Here is a 23,327-nt window from a genome sequence, read left to right on the forward strand (position 1 = left end):
AAAATTGGTACTATCTAATTTTAAAATATGAAAATATTTTGCTGAATTAATGAGTTGGGATTATTAACTCATTCAGCACCTACTATGTGCTAGGGACTATGTGATGTCCTTGGAAGTTATAAATATGATGGTTCATAATAGCATAGGCCCTCGTATGGCGAAAATAAGCTACAACTACCTGTTCCTGATTAACCCTTTGAACCAATCCAACTTGTCAGTTTGTCAGAGGAGTTTGGTTTTTCTTTCACTGAACTGATAGTAGCCTGTTAACATGAATGAAATCAACTAGTTTCTTTGCTGTGGTCTAGATTTATCCTATACAGTTATTTTTTTTTTCCCTTCCTAGTCGGAATTCTTTCATTGATGTGCTTTTAAAAATCAAAACCTTTTAATTAGGCAATAGAACCGCTTACCAGAAAAGTACTCTAGGCAAAAAAAAAAAGATCATAAAAGACTGTTAAAAGGTATTATTTCCATATGTTCCTGCTTTTTTTAAGGGCATATGCTTTTATGTACAAAGGAAGTTTTCTGGGAGAAAACATGTAACAATTAACAATGGTTGCCTTTGGGCAGAGAGTTTAGGGGCCTTGACTGGAAGGGAGATTTGCTTTTCATTATATATTTTTATACAGCTTCATTTTTACCATTTTAAATGTTGTGTTTTCAATTTTAAATGTTAGTAAATAACAAAAGGGATGCATTCCCAGTAAGTAGTCTTTCAGAAGTTCTAAAATACCTCCTTAAGTAAGAGAAAATTAGGTGAGCCTCTTTGATTCCCTCTTTCTTTTGTATATGCTTTATTGCTAAAACAGGAAGAGCTGAGACTTGGAATGTAAAACTACTCCCACACTGGTTCCATGAAGAAAGAGATTAATAAGCAGAACCTACTGAGATCGGGTAGCTAACGGGGGCCTCTTTGAGGAAGTCACCTTTAACCAGCAAGCGAAGACGTTACCCCAGGCAGTGGCCTAATTTCCCCCAGCTGCATTAGGACAGTTACCATCCATACATCCTTTCAGAATGAAGTGGATATAGGCCAGAGAAATCTGCACTGTGATTGTCTGGAAATTTCCTCTTATGATTTCTTTCTCTTTCTTTCTTTCTTTCTTTCTTTCTTTCTTTCTTTCTTTCTTTCTTTCTTTCTTTCAGATTTATTTATTTATTTGAGAGATTGAGAGAGAGAGAGAGAATGTGTGAGTGGTGGGAAGGGCAGAGGGAGAGGGAGAGAGAGAATCTTAAGCACACAGCCTGCTGAGCGTGGAGCCCGACTCAACTTGGGGCTCGATCTCATGACCCCGAGATCATGACCTGAGCCAAAATCAAAAGTCGAACACTGAACTGACCGAGCAACCCAGGCGCCCCTCTCCAATGATTTCTTTCATTTCCCCTGTCTTTAATTCCCAAGAAGAATCAATGCTTACTCCTGGGGAAAGGAAAAATAACAAAACTCTACTTATGTCAAAGAAAGACAGTTCTGTGAACTTTTTGGTGCTAAATATTCTGTGATATCTTTCCCTTCAGTCCCTCCTCTACATCTAACCCTAATTGAAGCTTTGGCAAGCATGAAAAGGAAAAAATTCAATTGAGATTGGAAGGGCCTAAAACAATACATACTCAGTTGTGGTTTTTTCTGGGTTATTTTTCTTAGCACTTGTCATTTAGACCCTCATAGGACTTCAGAGTCTCCCTTGTTAAGCAAGAAACATCCTTTTCTCTCATTATTGGATGTGTGAATTGGGAAATCCATCCATGTGGATTTCAGGATACTTTGTTTCTGAAATGAACCAGCCATAACAACTCAATCATTCCAGAGAATATCCTGTAACAATCCCTACACATATTAATTACATCTCTGTAGTCTTTAGTGGAGAATTACATTGGTGGGACAAAATATTAAATTTTCATTCTATAAAAAGTAGTTTTCAGGTTTTCTTCTCTTTATGGGGGGAGATTCATCTCAGAAATAGTGTTTTATATCTTTACGTGCATCAAGCATTAACAACCAGCCTTCAGCAATGATATAATTATTTGTTAGTTTCATTAGACTGTCAAGAGTTTAGGGATTGTTCCTGTGAAGAGCCCAGCAATTGTCCTTGGACAAAAGTTTATGCAGAAATTCTGAGAAGATACTAACCAAGACTCATCAGAGTGCAAGGGGAAAAAAAGAGATGAGAGGCAGAATCGGATTCCTCAATTCAGAGGTCTTTTCAGAAAACTATTCCAAAGAACAGGAAATATACAGGAAACAAACTGAAAGTTGCTGAAAGGAAGGTGGGTGGAGTAATGGGGTAATTGCCTGTTGGTCATTAAAGATGGCACTTGATGGTATGAGCACTGGGTGTTGTCTGCAGCTGATGAATCACTAAATTCTACCCCTGAAACTTATAATACACTATATATTAATTAAATTGATAAAAATGTTTTAAATAAAAGGGAAATATGTTTGAAGACTAAAAAGAGAGGATTTCTGAAATAAATCATATAAAGTCTTGGCCATAAAAATAGAATTTTAGAGAGCCCTACATTACTAAATTCTCAAAATGAAGATTATGTTAATGATCACATTGACCATGAAATTAAACCTCACATAATCTTTTAGATATGTCAGATCAGAAATTCAAAGCTCAACTCAGAGCTACTAAGGCAATGGGTACTTTGCAAAAAAGAAGACAGTTCTGTCAAGTTAGTAGGACAGTGTTTCCAACTGAGTGGAGTCAGTTTCTTCTGAGTTACTAAGCAAAAATTAGAAAGGAAATCAATACCATTTTTACTCTTGAAAAGGCATCATGTATTCAGCAGGAACTACCCTTTTAGGTAGCTGAGCCCATGCTCCTGCCATAACACCTAATTGAATAAATATCAGCAACTCACAGGAGACTATGTTCTTGCTACTTACCGTAGCCACTAGCGGGTATCCATCCTTTCCTTGCTACTTACCGTAGCCACTAGCGGGTATCCATCCTTTCCTTCCAACAAAGGTTTTGAATTGTCAACATGGAAGAATAGACTTTTGGCAAATTCTACCAACAGATCACAGTAACCTCGTTTCTCTGTATGATAAAGGGAGGTTTAATTAAGGAAGGCCACTGAAGACACACCTGGTGAAGCAGAGTCAGCCCCATTAGCACAGAGGAAGAGCTAAATTCAAAATGGCTTCAGGGTGTTAAGCCGCTGACGAGTCAGTACAACCTAAGCCACTTCCTTTTTCCAGGATTCTCCATCACCTTGCAATCAGAGCCTGTGCTGGTTGTCAGGAGATAATATAATTTTCCAATGCTGCTACTTGAAAATTAGCTTTACTTATGATTTAGTAAAAATAGATTAAAAAAATGACTGCCTGCTTCTCAGTCAAGCTGGCACCCAAACCCTAACCTTTTGCTGCTCTTTGAAAAGTAGGCAGTATGACTACTTCACGTAAGATCAAAGGTTCATATCTTCTGTTATGATATTTATCATTCTCTCCGTTTTTCCAGACTAAAAAAATGGCTAAGGCTTTAAACTATTTTTTTAAATGATAAGAATGCTGTATTGCTGCCCTGCTAAGTGGAAAGCATAAGGAACAATACAACTTAGAAGTTCAGAGGATAATTAGAAATGTAAGTGTCCACATGTTTCACACCAGCTCTGTTTTTCTTACCACGATGTCTCCTTCTTTCAGCTTCTGGCGGGGCGCTGGCCTTTTGATCACAATGACTTTGGCGTATTTCTTTGCAAGCTGTTCCCCTTTTTGCAAAAGTCCTCGGTGGGGATCACCGTCCTCAATCTCTGCGCTCTCAGTGTTGACAGGTAACATGGTTCTCTCCCTCCACTCTTGTTAGGTTTCAAAAGGCATTTTTCTCAAAAAAAAGAGAAGTCAAGGAAACTTGAGAGTTGGTGACCTGGACAGTTGTTAATTAGTTTCAAATGAATTAAAATATCAACAATCTAGCCCTACTGTTTAGAATTGCTTTACACATTTGCTGATCATTAGCCATTTTAGCTCAGGCAATTTATATCTAGAGCATTTTGCCAGCTATAGCCATTTGGCACCCTATGGCAACGAAGGAAAAAGTGAACAAATTAGATGGAAAGAACCTTGGAAAAGGAGATTTTAGGACATGCAAATGCTATATTTTCAATGGTAGATTTTCTCATTAGAAAAAAGAAGATGCTATTCAATTATATGTATAATACTTGATTACTCGAGCTGAGTGATGAATACATATATTGTTAGTCTTCTCTATGTGTCTTGGAATGCCTGAAATGTTTCACAATTTTTAAAAAGAGGGCAACAACAGAAGCACTCCTTGATCAGATTCTGAAAAACCCATCGGGTATCTCTAAGTCTTTCTGGAATTCTCCTCAAATAGGGATGTCGAGTTCTCTAAAGGAGTCCTTCTAGATGGTATTTTCTGCACCTCCTAACTTTCATAGCAGTAATTATGAAGAATGAAGTTAGGAACTTTGTAACACATTCTATGGTGTTCCTTTTTTTTTTTTTTTAAAGATTTTATTTATTGATTTGACAGAGATAGAGACAGCCAGCGAGAGAGGGAACACAAGCAGGGGGGGTGGGAGAGGAAGAAGCAGGCTCATAGCGGAAGAGCCTGATGTGGGGCTCGATCCCATAACACCGGGATCACGCCCTGAGCCGAAGGCAGACGCTTAACCGCTGTGCCACCCAGGCGCCCCTCTATGGTGTTCCTTTGTATTGAATATTATCCTATGTAAATACTCTTTAATGTCCTATTTAATTGATTTACCACAATTTAGAAGAGGTTTCCATTTTTTCTCTCTCACACTCTGGCAATCATTCTGTGAGAGCACCTGAGTCCCATCTTCATAGAAATAAAAGACTCCCTTTCTTAAAGAATATTCACGCCTTTACAGACATTCTCTTATCTGTCATCTGCAATTACTTTGGGGGACCAAATCGTTATTGTTAAAACATAAAAATACTCATTCCATCAGTAGATGAAAATTATCATGGCATCCCTGTTATAAATGTATGCCTATAATAACTGTAAAACAAAACAAAATGTTTAGCAGTATTATTAAAAATAAATGTATTGCAAAAAATGTATTGCTGAAATTACAACACACAAAAAATTCCTTTAAGTACTTTAAAATGTCCTGATGCTGCTGACAAAAATGTTGCCGATGCAGTGGTAAACACAACGATCAGAGAGCATTGCTCCCTTACTAGTTGGATTTTCCATAGCTCCCAGGAAAACCTGAGGTCTGTGTGCTTTTCTTCTGCACCATAGCCGACATGAAGGGCTTCTGTACTAACACGTGTCCAGAGTGTAGGTGGCACTGCATCACTTCCACTTGACGAAATAATAGACTATGTTACTTGTGGCCATGCCCAAGAAATTGACTAAGCGCTTATAATCTGGATTTTATTCATTAATGAATTCTCACTCTGCTGTTCCTACTCCTAGCATCGCAATAACACTATTTCCTCTTATATCCAAAGTGTTGTAGTATCTACAAATTAAAGCATTTAAATTATATCGGTGGCATTACTAATACGTGTAAAACATTTCCTGTATTTATCAGGTTGTATATGTAGAGATGTAGCTATGTATTCTTATTACAATATCCAATTAAATTTTTAATTACAATACAACTCTAAAATCCCTGTGGGGGAAAGAAATAAGAAAATAATCATAATAGTTTAAGAAAGAATTATGTTTCCTACAGGCATATTCTTCCTATATAATAGTGTTAAATGTTATAAAGCTACAGTATTTAAAACAGTATGGCACAGGGGTGCCTGGGTGGCTCAGTTGGTTAAGCGTCTGACTCTTGATTTTGATTCAGGTCATGGTCTCAGGGTTGTGGGATCAAGCCTTGCGTTGGGCTCCACGGTGGGCGTTGAGCCTGCTTGGGATTCTCTCTCTCCCTTTCCCTCTGCCCACCCTCTGTTCCCTCCTCCCCAATCTAAAAACAACAACAACAACAAAAAAAAAAAAACCAGTGTGGCACACACATACAAATATACTGAGAAATAAATGGGAGAGCCAGAAACAGGTGTTACAGTGTATGAGAATGCAATATAGACTGAAATCACTTTGAGTATAATGGGGGAAGGAAAAATGGTGCTATTTAGCCATCTGGGGAAAAAAGCATGTTAAAGACTTATGTTTTCCTATATATCAATAGCAAAATTTATAATAATTACCACTTATTGACTATTAGTATTGTGGGCCCTGTTAAAAATACTTTATAGAAGTCTTGTCCTTATTCCCTACAACATCACCTTGTGATGGTCCTCTAATCACCCTCGCTTTACAGATGAGGGAGCCGAGGTTGGAAGAGGTTAACCAAGGCCATTTGTTGACCAAGTGTCGGAGCCAGTAATCAATTATAAGTGGTCCTCCTTGTTAACCACTATGCTCCAGCATGTAAAAACTCAAGACATATAGAAGAAAACAGGCTACTATCTTTGTGATCACTAGAAAAGGAGGACTTTTTGAACTTAAAAAGGATGGTAGAAATTCTGAATATAGTTATAAAAGGATTTCAGGACATAAAAGTTTAAAACATAAAGATCAAACATTCATAAATGTAAAAAACAAAGCAAGAAGCTGGGGGAAATATTTGCAGCAAATACCTGTTATAAAATCTATAACATGTTAATATTCTTGGTAATTAAGGAGGCCATACAAATAGTAATTAAAATCATAAGACTTTCATACAAAAAGAGCATGAATATACAAATACCAAAGAGGACATTTAAATGACTAATTAACATATGAATAATGTTCATGTAATCAAAGAAATTCCAATTAAGAAAACATATTTCTCAATATCTGGTGGGAGTATAGATTGAAACAGCCCTTCAGGAAGGTAAGATCCTACAAATGCTTTCACTTTCTGACCTAGTAATTACAATTTTTAGGATCGATCCTAAGAAAACAGTCCAAAAAATTTGAACAGAGAATTCATGCACCAAAATGTTCTTTGTAAAATTATTTACAGGAAAATATAGCAATCTTATTGCCCCATGTTAGGCCAATGGATAAGGAGATTAACTATAACTAACATGTGTAGGTATATGAATATAAAATTCCTTGAAGGAAACATGACAAATATTAGTAGTAGTTATGTCTAGGGATGGGGTGACAGGTGTTTGTAATGTTCTTCTAGAAGTAGAAAAAACATTCTGAAAGTGTATTTACTTTTATTACCTGTTACCCATTTTCCTTATTTGCTCTATGCCATTTTATACATTTCATTTATCTCATCATTTATGCAGCTCATTCCTATGACCTGTGTTCTGTATCAAGGCTAAATTTCTGTGGGCAGGCAGCTCTAACGCACAAGCACATATAGGTACATAAACATGAACACGGAAGCTTCTGTACATGGAGACATACATGTACGTGCCCAGCCCAGAGCTGCTCCAATCCCTATTGTTGCCTTTACAGAAACCGTTGTATTTGGGAAAATACCATTTTATTAAAAAATTAAACTTTGTCCTAAAGGCTTTAAAAACCAGGATGATAATGAGTGCTGGGAAAGAGGAACCCAGCATCCTAAAGGAAAACTACACCTCTGAGGAAACATCCAACCAAAAGCCAAAGCCAGACAAGATTACCATGTGACAAAAAAGAATGAGAAACAGAATGAAGGACAATTCTTGTTCCCTGTAAAGAATAAAATCTTTTTTAAGACATGTAAGTATAATCTCCTGAGAGGCATAGATAAAAAGAGAAGCCAAAAGAGAGGAAGAAGTCATCATCAGGAAAATGCAAATCGAAACCATGATGAAATATCATCTCACACCTGTAAGAATGGCTAGTATCAAAAAGGCAGGAGACAACAGGTACTGGCGAGGATGCAGAGAGAAAGGAAACTTGTGCACCGTGGGTGGGAAGGCAAATTGGTGTGGCTACTGTGGAAAACAGTACAGAAATTCCTCAAAAAATTAAGAATAGAACTACCACATAATCTAGCAATTCCACTTCTGGGTATTTATCCAAAGAAAATGAAAACATTAATTTGAAAAGATACATGCAACCCTATGTTTATTGCCACATTATTCATAAGAGCCAAGATGTGGAAACAACTCAAGTGTCTATCTGTGGATGAATGGATGAAGAAGATGTGGTATGCATAAACAATGGAATATTATTCAGCCATAAAAAAGAATAGATCTTGTCATTTGTGACAACGTGGGTGGTCTTTGAGGGCATTATGTTAAGTGAAATAAGTGAGACAGAAAAAGACAAATACTTATGATCCCATTTATATGTAGAATCTTAAAAACAAAACAAGCAAAACAAAGCAAAAAACAAGCTCATAGATACAGAGCACAGACCGGTGGTTGCCAAAGGGCAGGGCGTTGGGGGTGAAATGGCTGTAGGGGGTCAAAAGTACAAACTTGCAGTTATAAAATAAATAAATCATGGGATGTGATGTACAACATGATGATTATAGTTAATACTGTAATGCATATTTCAGAATTGTTAAGGGAGTAAATCTTAAAAGTCCTCATCACACACACACAAAATTCTGTAACTATGTGTGGTGAGGGATGCTAATTAGACTTATTGTGGTGATCATTTCACAATGTATACAAATACTAAATGACTATGTTGTACACCTGAAACTAATATCATGTTTTATGTCAATTATACCTCAATACAAATAAATAAATAAATATTTTAAAAAGAGAGAAGAGAAAATGTGCTTGGTTTGGCAAGCACTGTAGGCAAATTGTCATCCTTGTGATATATTTTCTTGTGAGAAAATTTAGAGTATATTTTGTGAATTGTATTATGTGGCATGGTTATAGTGGTCCCTTTTATACTTTATATAAGTCTAGGTACAACATTTTTTGTTGAAAAAATATTTTAAGGCATTTATTCCTTTAGTGACATACTGTATAATAAATTACCCCTAGGTTGAGAAGTATAATTCATAATTTAGTTCCACAGGGGCTCGGGCAGGAAGGGGATGATGGACAGACGTGAAGAATAAGGCCGGACTGCTGTCCTGAGAACAAGGGAGAAGGAAATACATGATGATGGTATTTAGGCTATGGGATGCCTAAATCACCTGAATCATCAAAACCCTGCATTGCTATGCCCTCTCTTTCTCCCTTGGGGGCATCTCAAGCAACCATTTTGCACAGTTTCATTCTCCCCAGTAGCAACTCTACCTGTCGTGAGGTGGGGTGGCGTGGGGCGTGGAAGGGATGCAGGGATTCAGTCATAGGTCCCATGTCAGGTGTAGGCTCACCTCACCTTACCACATCCTCCTCGCTCCCATCTCATGCATGGAGAAAAATGAACTAAATGCTCCATCACAAATTATCAGTTGTATATCCAATGACATGTTCTTGGTTAAAAAAAGGAAAGAAAAAAAATGGCATTAAGCGTCTGTTTCATTAAGACTTGGGCTCAGTTTTAGATCAAGACGATAAACCATTTTAAAATTCCACTCCCACAAAAATCTGCCTTAATCCAGGAGGTTTTCCTCGGTAATAAACTCAACATTCTTTGTGCCCTGGGTCCTTTCTTTATTATTTTCCCATTTCATTTGGTACTGACTCTAAGCTTTGGGACCTGAATGTAGGGAATCTATTTTGGCATTTCTATTTCAAAAGCTTTCACACTAGAGAATGAATCATTCACACTTAATTCCAGAAGATAAGATACCATTTGCTTTGAGTTTCTTGATTTGGTTGCATTATATTCTACTAAAAGTAAGAAAATCCCTGTTTACTTTTTTTTTTTTTTTTTAGAAAAAACCCTATTTAAAAAAATAAAACAAGAAATAAAAAGAGGGAAATTGGAACCTATTACAAAACAATTTGCAGTTTGGGAATCCCTGCCTTCCTCTTATGAGCTGAATGAATCAAATTATAGTTCAGGAAGAGTTCCCATGATTTTTTTAAATATATTTTAAATATAATTATCTCTCATTTCAGAGTTGTTATTTTTGAGAGGAAAATAATGAGAGAAACTATTACAATTTCTTTATTTATTGATTATTCAATAGATATGGAATACAGAAAGATGAAAGAAAAAAATCTAGCTGTCTCACTATTAGCTTTTAATCTGAATAAGGTAAACAAGAGTAAGAGGAGAAGCCCATGACTTCCCCTAGAAAAGATGAGCTTTCATTGTTAATATCAACTATAGACCTGTCTCAGCTCTGCCTTTTCACTAATTCCTCCTCAAATCTAACTTTTATTGACTTTTGCTTTGCATCCTCAGTCACTTGAGAAAAAAGATAAAACAGGGATTTCAGAAAAGAAAGAAGAAATTTAGGAACAATTTTGACCTCTACTCAGCTCTATCAGTGAAAATTCTTTTAATACTAAGGCAATATACCTCTAACATGAATGAATTTTTCCCAACATAGGAATAACCAGCCATTACCAACAATTAAAATAGGTATATTTGCATGCCATAAGTGACAAATTTCAGATGTTACTTTGAGTTTGTTTGGGGGTTAAAAAAGATGGGGCAGAATGGAAGGGGAATTCAATGCTGTTCTTTGTAAAATTAACGGTCGTGTTTAAAGTGGAAAATGACAGGGTCAGACCAGTAAAAAGGTCTGGGTACAGATCTAACTTGTAGTTAAAAATTGCCTGGGGAAGGAGCCTGTAAAAAGATAAAACTCTTTTAACAACTGCTCCAGGAATGGTGTATAATTAGATACCTGGTAAAGTTGCAGAGACCTATTAATAAGGCAGTTTTGTTTGATAACCCTCAAACTCAAAAACCCATGTCAGTTCTCCATCCCAGCATTTCAAATCATTGCTCTGTGGTCTCGCTGATGTTCTCGAAGGTTTATCCTAAGTCAAGAAACATGAAAGTGGTTTTCTGGAAAAATGCATTTTTATTTACAGTCAGACTTGATTTCTCCTTATTCTCCTGGTGTTATGATTTCCTTTCGCTGCATGACAATAGGGAAGGCATGAAAGAAAAGTCAGAGCCGGAAGAGAGAACCCAGAGACAGGACAGAGATAAAGCCAAACGCTGACTGTAGGGCAACTTGGGATCTCATTTTGAGGTCTGTGCCCGTTGCACATAGTTATGTGCCCTTTTATCTTAATTCTATTGACAAGACCAAGCGACTGGTTAATTCTGCTGTCTTATTTTTCTTTGATAACAATCTGCCCCCAAAACTTAACAGCTTTAAACAACCACCATTTTATTATTATCTCACCAAGTGGTGGGGTAGGAATTTGGGCAATTCTTCCACAACTTGTCACTTGGCCTTGGTCTTTTGGTGGATTTCAGCTGGTGGTTAAGCCTGTCTCTTGGGTCCAAGACACATGACTAGCCCACTGGCAAGAACAGCTGGAAGTCTGAGCTCGGCGGAGCCCCACTGCCTCGCCTGTAGTCTAGCACCTCTCAACACGTTCTCTGAGACAGGCCCAGGGCTCCAGGGTGGAGTTGCGGCTCTGCTCAGAGGCCAGGCCTGCAACCCACAAAGCATCCTTCCAGCTCTACCCAGCCGGTCCAAGCAGTCACAGGCCAGCCCAATTGAAAGACTCAGCTGAGGTGTGAAAGTACTCACCGCTATCTTTTAATCCACCATGTCTGGTTTCTCTTTAAAATTCTTCCTGCTGGTATTTTGCCTCCAAACCTCTATGTGGCAGTTGGTTTGTCTATTGCCTAAGAGTCATAAATCATAAACAAATATTACAAATGATTGCATTTGCTACTAGTTAAAAGTGTGCATAGGTGAGGATAGAAGTGATGCTTTACTTAATGGAAGTGGCAGAATTGAAGGAAAAATAATCAATTCTAATGTAGGTAGCTATTGGCGGGCACCTGATAAAAACTTTTTTAAAGTATTTCAGATACCTTTTCCTTCTCTTGATTCAACAATGCTACTTAAGATAATTAATCCAGGAAAATCGTTCAAAAAGAGAAAAAACTATACGTACGAACATATTTATAGATGTGTTATTCACAACCATGAAACACTAGAATTGATGTGAACTTAGGAGAAATATTTAAGTAAACTGTATCAATATCCAGTTATACTGTGGAGCTATCAAATTAATAAATGTCATGCTTCTGTAGAAGCCTAAGGGCATTTTTTTTTAAGATTTATTTATTTATTTGAGAGAGAGAGGGAATGAGCAAGGGTGTAGAGAGGGTAGGGAGGGGCAGAGGAACAGGGAGAGAATCCCAAGCAGATTCCCCGCTATGTGCAGAGCCTGACTCCAGGCTCGATCCCAGGAACCCAAGACCATGACCTGAGCTGAAATCAAGAGTCAGATGCTCAACTGACTGAGCCACCCCAGTACCCCAGGGGCATTTTTTATAATGAAAAGTGGACAAAACTAAAAATAAAATTGTAATTGATATGATTGTAATATATATTTAGATTATGCTTATGCAAAGAGAAATGGACAAAGAATAAGAGGAAATAAAAATAGATTTTGTTGAAGTAGTATCTTTTGAATTTGTTTTATATTGTTTTAAAGCACATCCAATAATAAATATTTTAAAATTTAGTGACCATCCCAGAGCATACCTCAAAAATTCAAAAACAGGCATTTAAGGCCTTTGGCCTTGAAAACATGTAAAAATCTATTTATAGACATATACAGTAACAAACATCTTTACATAAATAAAACACGTAATTTATACTTTTATTTGGGTACATCACATGACGGGGTACAAGGTGATGTCATGGGAAAAGACTCCCCTGGGAGTTGGCAGAGCAGAGCCCTGGTCCAGGCTCCCCACATTCACAGGAGACCAGGCAGAAGATGTAGTAACGCACCAATCCTCAGGTTCCCAACTAGTAGAACAGGAAGGCAAGAAAGAGCAGCCCAAGGGTCCCTCGTGGTGTTTTTAATTATCTGATTCTAGGATTCTAAAAGTATTAGCTTTTTATCTGTTGCTTAGGCAGGGACGGCTTGGAAACTAAGAAAATGCTCAGAATGCAGCGCGCTGTATTGGCTTCAGTCAGGAGAGAGAAATGCACGGCCAGGAGACAAAGACACTTAATTCAATGGATATTGCTTTGGCACCTATTGTCCTAGGTATTATGACCAACATATAAAATGTCTGCCCTCGTGGAGCTTATATTTTAAAGAAAAGGGTGGGCATGAGCAATAAACAAGATAAATAGAATGTTTGGTTGGTCACATGGTGGTAAATGCTATGGAGAAACAAATCAGGGTGAGCAGGTCAGGGAAAGTCTGGAGGGGATCCTGGCAATTTCAAAGAACATGTTCAGGGAAGGACCCTGTGAAAAGACATAACTGAGCAAAGGAGGAGATGAAGCAGCAGCTCTGAGGACACCAGGAGGCATTCCCACTGGGGTGGGAAACTACTGGGGGATTTGAACAGAGGGATGACATGATGGACTTCCGAGCTAACAGACTCACACTGGGTAGAGTACAGTACGGCAGAGCGGAGGGAGGGAGACCAGTTCAGAAGCTACTACAGTAATCCAGGCGGGATGGTAACAGGAGAGATGGTGAGAGGTTGCATTTGGATGTATTGTGAAGGAAGAAGTTGCAGGGTTTGCTAAAGAATCAGATGTGTGGTAACAAAGAGAAAAAGAGGAGTGAAAGCTAACTTCAAATTCTGGGCCTGAGATGGTAAAGATTGGAGAGGGGATAGGGTGGGGGTCATGGAAGAGGATGAGGAGTCTGGCTTGGGTTAGTTCCAATGCCTACTGGACATCGAATGGCCATCTCAGTTAAGCAGTTGGATGGACAAGTCTGGAGCTAGAGGTGAGGTTCTAGACTAGACTTATGAATTTGGGAATTATTTATCAGTAAATAGAAAATTTAAATGATACTAAAGCCATGAGCCTGGATGGATCACTAGAAGAAAGTGTGTCAATAGAGTAGAAAAGAGGCCCAAGGACTAAGAAGGAATCCAACACTAAGAGTTTGAGAATTGAGCAGGTTGCAGCCAAGGAGATGAGATGGAGTGGCCAGTCTTATCAGCTGGCGAAAAACCAGAAGAATGTAGTAGAAGCCAAGTGAAGAAAGCATTTCAAAAAGGAGACATCATTTCTTGAATATCAATTGTTAGTGGTTGAATATACACTTGCAGATTTTCTATGGCAAGTGAAGATGTCATATATTTATATCAGCTCCACTGAGGGATGTTTATAATTGCACCTAGTAAGGAGAATATATTTGTGTATATGTGTGTTGTCTCATTGTATTCCAAATAGACATTATTTTTGGAGCATCCAGTATTTCTAATTTTCCACACCTTTCCCTACCTCCATCATCACAAATGATTGTTTCTCATTGCTCTCATGGTTGTTTTCTTATCTCATGGAAATATTACCAAAATCAATGTGATCACAAATGAAAAATAATCTAATTCTCAGTTATGTGGGTTTGCTACACTGCACACTAAACATGACTTCTATTTATTTAAAAATGTTGAATTTACATTAGATTATAGATGTGTAATATTCTGGGAAGTCATGGCACATTACCAAATGAAGCTGCTCTGTGAATGTATTCATCACATTACACATGAATGTAACATGTTGACCATATTTTCTTACTCAAACCACCTTCTATCTCCACTCCTGCCTAAGAAATCTGGCTTTCTTGCTCCCTTAGGAGATGAAGCATTTTATTTAAATCACCTTTCCTGATAGCTGATCTAAGGGAAGGGGGAAAAGAAATAGATATAACTCACTGACAGCCTCAGGATATAGACATCCTGTCTCCATTCCTTTTAGCTTTTACTGGACACCAGGCTGCCAGTCTAATAAGGCAACAAAGAAAAGTAAACAGAAATGAAAAGCAAAATAAATAGCAGTCTTTATCCCACTGGAAATAACCATAAATTTAAAAACGCAACCTTCATATCGTGAAAGGATTTTCTGGGTCTGTTTGCAAAGCTGTATTTCATTCTCTTCTGAACTAATCCAGACTTTTTTAAAGATTCATATTGTACGCCAATCTTATTTACCCTAAAAATATTTTGCAAAAGACATTTCTCCAGTAAATCGTGCTACATCTGTGCCATGTGGCATCATCGTGCATACCAAAACTACAGGTTCTAATCTGCAGTGAAGAACTAGGTAGCATAATTCCTATGACTTATGCTTTCATAGATGTACTGAGACGGAACACTAAATACAAGTGATAGGGGTAGCTTGCCTTGGCTTTACTGAAAAATCTTTGACGTAAAGTCGCGTGTCCTACAAACCCACCTGTCCCCAATGCCCTGGTCTGTTTTACAGTCTTCTTCTGGCATTATCTAATGAAAGCTATAAAAAGAGAATGTTTCCTTTCCATTACAGCGGCAAAAAACATTTCAAGAATGAAGCCACAAAAATACCATACCACGTCACAGGTCCCATCTTAATACTAGGTCTAAGAGTCTTTACACCAGATCATCATATCAGGTCAAAGCAATTTCTGAAACCAAACTTTCTCTAGACTTAACATCGAAATGTGATTATTATCACAAAAATATTGAAGTAAAAAATAAGGTAAACAATTTCTTAATGCCAGTTTGTTTTTTGATTGACATCATTGTTCAGTTACATTTATGTTCTATATTTTGGTATGAACCATTCTTTTCTATTAGATTGTAAGCCCTAAAGATTAGGAACCAAGGTATCTTTAACTCCATTTTATCTATTCTAGCATAGGACCATAATGGGGAAGATACAGTCATTCTTTGACATTTACCAAAAATATATACTTACTAAAACTGTCACGTGGTACAAGGCCACTGTACCAGGTGTGCAGTGAGAGTAGAGGAAAGGAAAAGATGATGGGCTATCCATGGCTACTATTCACTTAAGGATATCTAGATCTACCTCGTAAATAATGTTTCAAGTTTTTTTTTTTTTAACTTAAATTCTAGTTAGTTAACATACAGTGCAATGTTGGTTTCTGGAGTAGAATTCGGTGGCTCATCACTTATATATAACACCCAGTGCTCATCACAAGTGCCCTCCTTAATACCCATCACCCATTGAGCCCATCTCCCACCCACCTCCCTCAAGTTTCTTTTTTAATGTGTAAAGAAGAATAAGATACTACCTTAACGAGTACTGGCAGCTTTCACTACTCCTTCCATCATCCAATTCTCCCCCACCCCATGTAAAAAAACACAGGCGAATCTATCTGATGCTGCCACATTTATAAACTCACAAGATTTTGCTGAACCCCAAATGAAGATCTCAGACTTAGGCCTGCTGAGCAACTGATTCCCAAAGGGGTGGCACTCTTAATGATCCCACTTATTTTTCACATCAGGACTCACAGAAAGTTCCTAAAAGCCAATGATTGGTCACTGGCCAAGGGGAAGATCGTTCCAGCATTTCTAATTTCTTTAATTGAAATAAATTTCAAATTTCCTCATGACTGCTTTCCATCACCACAACCACCCCTTTTTTTTTTTTTCAGGTACAGAGCAGTTGCCTCCTGGAGTCGCGTCCAGGGAATTGGGATTCCCTTGATCACTGCCATTGAGATAGTCTCCATCTGGATCCTTTCTTTTATCCTGGCCATCCCTGAAGCTATTGGCTTCGTCATGGTGCCCTTTGAATACAAGGGTGAACAGCACAAAACCTGTATGCTCAATGCCACGTCAAAATTCATGGAGGTACGGAGAGTATGAAGGGAATTAATTGGGGGGGGGAGGTCTTCATTTATACTTTACCATCACCGAGACTTATTGATATTTCTACAATGCCCAGTGCAGTTTACTGTGTTATTTCAGTCACATACTCTTCAGCTGCATGAAAAGTACATGTTATGGGAGGGTTTAGCTTCTTGAACAGAACAACTGTTTTGTGTTCACTCTACAGCACAATTGTAGACACAACTGTTGTTCTACACCAAACAACTTAGAATCGGAAACAAACTTACTCAGGGTTCACTTCAGTAGCACATATACTGAAAGAAACTTACTCAGAAAGAAAAATAGATGTGCTATTTGTTTTTATAATAAGTAATACAACACAACAATTTCCACCTGACTGGCATGCTGGTAGGTATTTTATGTTACTTGGGCAAATGCACATTGCTCATATTTTTTAAAAGATAGATTTTTTAACTTAAGTAGGAAGCCATACTTACATGTACTTATATTCATACAAATTCTGCATTAATATAAATTTGCATAATGTTTTTTATCTTTTTTAATTAGTAGCATGTTTATTTTTTTATTATGTTATGTTAGTCACCATACAGTACTTCATTAGTTTTTGATGCAGTGTTCCATGATTCATTGTTTGCGTATAACACCCAGTGCTCATTGCAATACGTGCCCTCCTTAATACCCATCACCGGGCTAACCCATCCCCCCACACACCTCCCCTCTGAAACCCTCAGATTGTTTCCTGGAGTCCATAATCTCTCATGGTTCCCCATCTGATTTCCGCCCCTTCATTTTTCCCTTCCTTCTCCTAATGTCCTCCATGCTATTCCTATTTTACACACGTAAGTGAAACCATATGATAATTGTCTTTCTTAGCTTGACTTATTTCACTTAGCATAATCCCCTCCAGTTCCATCCATGTCGATGCAAATGGTGGGTATTCATACCTTCTGATAGCTGAGTAATATTCCATTGTATATATGGACCACATCTTCTTTATCCATTCGTCTGTTGAAGGGCATCTCGACTTCTTCCACAGTTTGGCTATTGTGGACATTGCTGCTATGAACATTGGGGTGCAGGTGCCCCTTCTTTTCATTACCTCTGTATCTTTGGGGGAAATACTGGGTATTTGGGTCATAGGGTAGCTCTATTTTTAACATCTTGAGGAACCTCCAAAATTTGCACAACTTTTTAAAAAGTGTTTTAGTTTAACAAATTCCATTGTCATTTAATACACCTAACCACATTAATGTTTCTCTCAAAAGTTTAATTATGTAACTGAGTGTATTGGAAAACATGTTTAAAATGCATATTTCCTTCGCCAAACTAGTCAAATGTGGTCTGAGGAGAAAAACCAACAGGATAACTACACTTCCCTTCAATCGGCATAATTTAGTGCTTTGATGTAGGTTTCATGCAGCTCAGATTCCACATTTAATCATTTACAGACATCTCCAGGTATGTTTTCCTAACTCGGAAAATTCACAAAATTAGTGGTTTTACAGTTGACCAGTTTTCCTCTTTGGAAATTCTTATTTTCAATTTTAAAGTGCTCATGAAAACTGCCAAACTGGCCATGTTAAAATGAAGGTATTCTGTTTATCTACTGACCTTTTTATTAAGTCGATCTCCATAGTGAAAAAACAAAGTAGACGGCAGGGGGTTATCAGAGTTTGGCCAGTGGGAAGAAGCAATGGAGATACTCCTGACTGAAGTGTTAGCGAGGAGAGGCTCAGTATAAGGAGGCACTTACTAATGATGTGAACTAGACAAAATGGAATGGGCTATTTTGCCAAGACCGAGTCTCCCTTACAGAGTGAGCAAGCAATGGCTGGCTACCTTAGGGGGTTTCAGTAAAAGGTAGGAGTTTAAACTGATCAATTTTTAGATTCCATTCCAAGTCCGAGGTTTTCAGATTCTTTTTCTCCTCCTGTTCTTTTTTTCTCATTTTATTCCCCAGTTTGTGACTTGGCTCTAACCTAGACTGGAGGGAGCTCCCTCCATAGCCTGGCTGATGACATTAGTTCAAAAGAAATGTGTGACCCCTTTCTCTACAGGCATCGGTCTTGGAGGGGGCAGGGGACCCTGTGCGGACCCCTCAGGGGTCAGCTTCCAGACCCTCTGCAGCTGTTCCTGGGGCATTTACAGCCGGTCAGCAATGCATCTGGAAGACGGGGATACAAGTCAAGGGGGTGCTCAAAGGAGTGTTTGTGTGCACTTAAACAAAGAGTTCTGATTTTTTTTTTTTTTTGGTTTTTTGACTTCAGTACTGAAATCTTTCTACAGTATGATGTGCAGAGGGAGATATTTGTATGAACACATCTGAATAAACCAACTCCTTTGATAGTTTACACTAACCTTAGGATAGAATGCAGGGGTCTGTGAACTTAAATGGAAAAGAAATTACATATTTATTTTCACTAACTTCTAACTGAAATTTCCTTCTATTATGAATGTGGGCAACAAACCACAATCATATTTAACAGAACCATTATATTTCCACTAATAGAAATAATAGATATTTTCATGTCACAATAACAGTTGGATAATCTTGAAATATCACTTATGTTCATCATTTCAACTTCTGGTAGTTATTAGAATCACTGTTTGATTTTTCCCTTAATTTGTTAAAAAACACCTATATTACTATCTCAGAATTTTTAATATTTCAATAGCTGTGTTTCAATGTAATTGGTTACCACTGTAATCCTATTTTATGCATGTAGAAGTGTTATTCTCAGAAAGGACTACAGTCTTTACCAGACGTCCGAGGGGGTCCATGGCATAAGAACAGTTAAGAACCTCTGCTGAGAACTTTTTTTCCTCAGGAACCATTTATAGATTATTTTAATAGACATGTTACAAATGTAGCCTACTGGGCCTCTTTCTATATTCAGCAACTGTCCAGTTTTTCACAGAGCAGCATGATTATTTTTTACTGTGGGAACTGAGATGATACAGGAGGCCGCATTATCCTCCGTAAATAAACAAGCTGGAGAAAGAGCAGAGGGAAAAGCATTTCTAAGTTGGTGATTAATTTAGTGGGAGGAAGAATGTAGATATAATTTTCTAATTTCCATTTTTATAGAGTACTAAATTTTCTCCTTTAAAAAGACATAAAACTGTATAATCCTCGTATTTACAAATCCTGCCCACAAGGAGATAACGCTAACTATGCCTTCAGATAAGATACTCGGCCTCAGTAGTTTCCAGGTGATAAGTATTAAAAGAGTGAGAAAGGGCATGGTTGTTGATGGCTCCAACTGGCTGGCTGCGAGGTCACATAGCAAGCATACCAGGCAAAGGGTTAACTCCCAGTAACCAAAGCTACACAGATAAGCCATTCATAACCTTTGCTGTTACCAAACAAGATTCACGTTAAGTACACATTAACCACAAGAGGCAAAAGGAAACCAGGCACTAGCAAAATTTTGAGGCTCATCAATAAGTAAAGATAGATGCATATTCTGTATATCTCAGAATCATGCTTTATGAGCTTTGGAAGGGAATTCTTCGTGATTAGGGATCTCCCATTGTGTCATTAAAACCAACTTCAGTTCATAAAAAGTATCTTTGTCAGGATAATTTATTTTTGAGGGCCATTCCTTCATGTGCTTTTATAAATCCAGGATGATTTTTGGAGTTTCCACTTTAATTGAGTTTTGAGCATCACCCCCAAGCCCTTTGCCACCACCAGAGAGGGTGCGCATAGAAACATGCCTGCAGGCGTGAAGATTTTGAAGCTACCAGAGGCACTGCCCAGTAAATTTAGATTATAATGTCCCTCCTCTTCTCTCCCTTTTCTTCACCTTACAGTTTTACCAAGATGTAAAGGACTGGTGGCTCTTCGGGTTCTATTTCTGCATGCCCTTGGTGTGCACTGCAATCTTTTACACCCTTATGACCTGTGAGATGTTAAACAGAAGGAATGGCAGCTTGAGAATTGCCCTCAGTGAGCACCTTAAACAGGTAAACCTCATAAGCGCGTGACAACTTGGCCATGACTGATTTCTCCCATACAACAGAAAGCCTATATACTGTATTTAGCAGATTTAGCCTGATTTCCTAAAAATAAAAACAGTGTCTTATAACTGTTTTCTTTATAGTTATAATAATGGGACTTTGTTTTGTGAATGTGGAGTCTGCCTGTAGAACAGGTGGCCCTGGGGGCAGGGCCAAATAGGAAGGAGCTCTTATTTAGTTTGCCAAGAGTATATTCAACACGTGTGTTTGTGTGTCTGTGAATTGAAATGGGCTTGGAACTGTGCCAGGACACAAAGACACAGATGACTTTCTCCCCCCCAGCAGTCTTCGCAGTCTTGGTGCAGAAATAAAATACAAACATAAAACCACTGGAAAACAGAATCACAAGGTATGGTAGAAGTAGACTGTGTTGTGGGAAGCCAAGGAGGATGTCAGACAAAGTCACAGAGACACTTGTCATGAATGAGGGAGATTGAACTGTTCATAAAGGATAAATGGGTTTGATGGGGAAGGAGACGACAGAGGGCATTTCAGGTGTGAGGACAGGAGTCCAGTGAGAACATGGTGCAGGCACCACGCATTTGGGGAGTGGGAAAAAGAGATGAACCTCATTAGAGAACCATTTAATGTAAGACTCATGATAGGATATGGGGTTGAGTACAGAAAGAGAGGTCAAATTTTGGAGAGCCCCGAAATTGTACATATTAACAGGAGCTGCTGTTGGCCCCCCCACCCCTCACCCCTAGGCAGCAAATAGCACAGATACAACTGTAGTGTTAGAGAGCAAACTTTTATACTCATACTTGCTGACTCTGTGCTGTTGGGCAAATTGCTTCATCTCTTTGAACCCCTAGTTCTTCACAAAATATATATAAGAACCTTAAGAATCTGCATCTTTCTGTACAAATATTAATTCAATTTTAAGTCTTAAAAAGTTAAATAAAATGGATATAATACTACATCAAGGGGATTACCTAAAGCATATACAATGTCTAATAGAGCTCAACTCATAGTAAATACCCAGAAAATGTTTGATACATATTAATTCAAAGAGTAAAACTTGGGCTACAGGTAAGTTCTCAGTCTCAGCAGAGATGTATATAAGAACACCCAACCACACCAAAGGTAACGGGTTGTTGATGGAGCCTGTAAATCGGCCCTATATAACTGCCTTACACAAGCGCCATTCTTCATCAGCGACTCCTTTCCACTCCTGTACTGATTTTTCTGAGCTTCAGCTTCTTATCTGTAAATTGGCCATAATCGTATTTGAATTAATATCACTACAGAAATGAAAGGAATTAAGTGCATACATGTACTTTGTAAGATCTAAAATGCATACAAATGGTAGCTATTATCTTTTAGTAAAATTTAACAGAAAAAGTATATTGAATATGGCTTTGTTCAGACATGAATGTTTCAAGGGCTCCAGATGTGAAATATATCAAGCAATTCATGCCTCTCACTCCTGCAATGGAGGTAATTAATTAGAATAGATTTGTATAAAACAAAAACCAAAAACGTGGTGTTTTTCAATGTCTAATTTTTCATTAGTACCATGATTGAGCCTGTTTAAGTTAGGAATGGTACCTGCTCTGGAAATAATTGAATAGGGATTGGTCACGAGAATAATAGGATGCTGCTTCACATTTCCATAGCATTCTTTACATTTCCAAAGAGCATGTCATTTGCTTATTTGATTCCTCCAAGCACCCCATGATATAGGCCGGAGACGTCCTTATACAGTTGATTATGAGACTGGCTCATCCAAATGGAGATTAAAACTGAAGTCTCAGTCCTACGAGGAATGGCCTAGTATCACACCCAAAGCTGTAGCAGGTTCTAACAGCAGGAAAGCAAGCCTGGCTGGAAGGCCTTCCACTGGGGCTCTGGGGAGCTAAGCTCACAGTGAAAGACCCTGTCACCCTTTGACTAGTATTCTGTATGGCTCCCGGTTTTGTTTCCCACATGGTTTTCTCGAATTTCTCTTCATTATTCTGACAACAACTTTTATCGGTTAGGGATTATGTTTGGATGCTGGTAGCAGAAAACCCAAAATAACATGGAGTAAAAAAAGGGAAGGTTTCTTCTTTCTCCCACAGCAAAAAAATTAGATGTCACTGGTTCCAAGCTCGAGGGTCTCAGAAGCCAGAGCGCTGCTCTTTTGCTGACTTTTCCTGTAGAAGACAGTAGCTCCAGCTCTGCCCTTAGAAGATTTCCAGGCAGCAAAAAGGGAAAGAATATAGATCACATTAGTGTGTATGCATCAGAGGAGGAGCCTACACTTTTTAGTAGTTTTTCCGGAAACCTCACACAGTGATTTCTACTTGATCTCAGTGGTCAGACTGTGTCAGGTGGCTTTGCAGATGATTCGCCCAAGCTCTCCTGCCACAGCAGGAAAATCAAGGATCTCACTGATAGTAAGGAAAACAGGAGAGTAGATACTGGTTAAGCAAATACCAGACTGCCATGGGAGCGTATTACTATGACAGTTTGAAGGATCGTCCTCTTTGAGGATGTACTCAAGGGAGATAACCTCTCCCCCCAGTACCCTCCTTTTCTCTTTTTCTGGTCACACTGACTTTCTGTGTACACAAAAGGACCCTTTAAAATGAGCCCCTATCCCTACAGATTGGAACTCTTTATCTTCTCAATCATTGCTCAGCTTATGTGTTCTGTGAAGCCATAGCCCAGCTCTCCCACCCAATAACTCTGAAAGATTAAAGAACGCCAGTCCTTTGGGCTAGAGCAGCAATTTGTGACAACTGCCTTGAAATC

General features: G+C 38.3%; 1 protein-coding gene across 1 annotated transcript in view; it reads left to right on the forward strand.

Annotated features, from left to right (window-relative positions):
• The window catches only part of EDNRA (endothelin receptor type A), a 56,301-nt gene that overhangs the window by 27,253 nt on the left and 5,721 nt on the right, over positions 1–23,327 (forward strand). The window contains exons 3-5 of the mRNA XM_026499442.4: positions 3,659–3,786; positions 16,367–16,565; positions 20,382–20,534. Coding sequence (XP_026355227.2) covers positions 3,659–3,786; positions 16,367–16,565; positions 20,382–20,534 — 480 coding nt within the window. The remainder of the gene's footprint in view (positions 1–3,658; positions 3,787–16,366; positions 16,566–20,381; positions 20,535–23,327) is intronic.

The sequence above is a fragment of the Ursus arctos genome, unplaced genomic scaffold (genome assembly GCF_023065955.2).
Source record: "Ursus arctos isolate Adak ecotype North America unplaced genomic scaffold, UrsArc2.0 scaffold_11, whole genome shotgun sequence".
In the NCBI taxonomy this organism is placed as follows: domain Eukaryota; kingdom Metazoa; phylum Chordata; class Mammalia; order Carnivora; family Ursidae; genus Ursus; species Ursus arctos.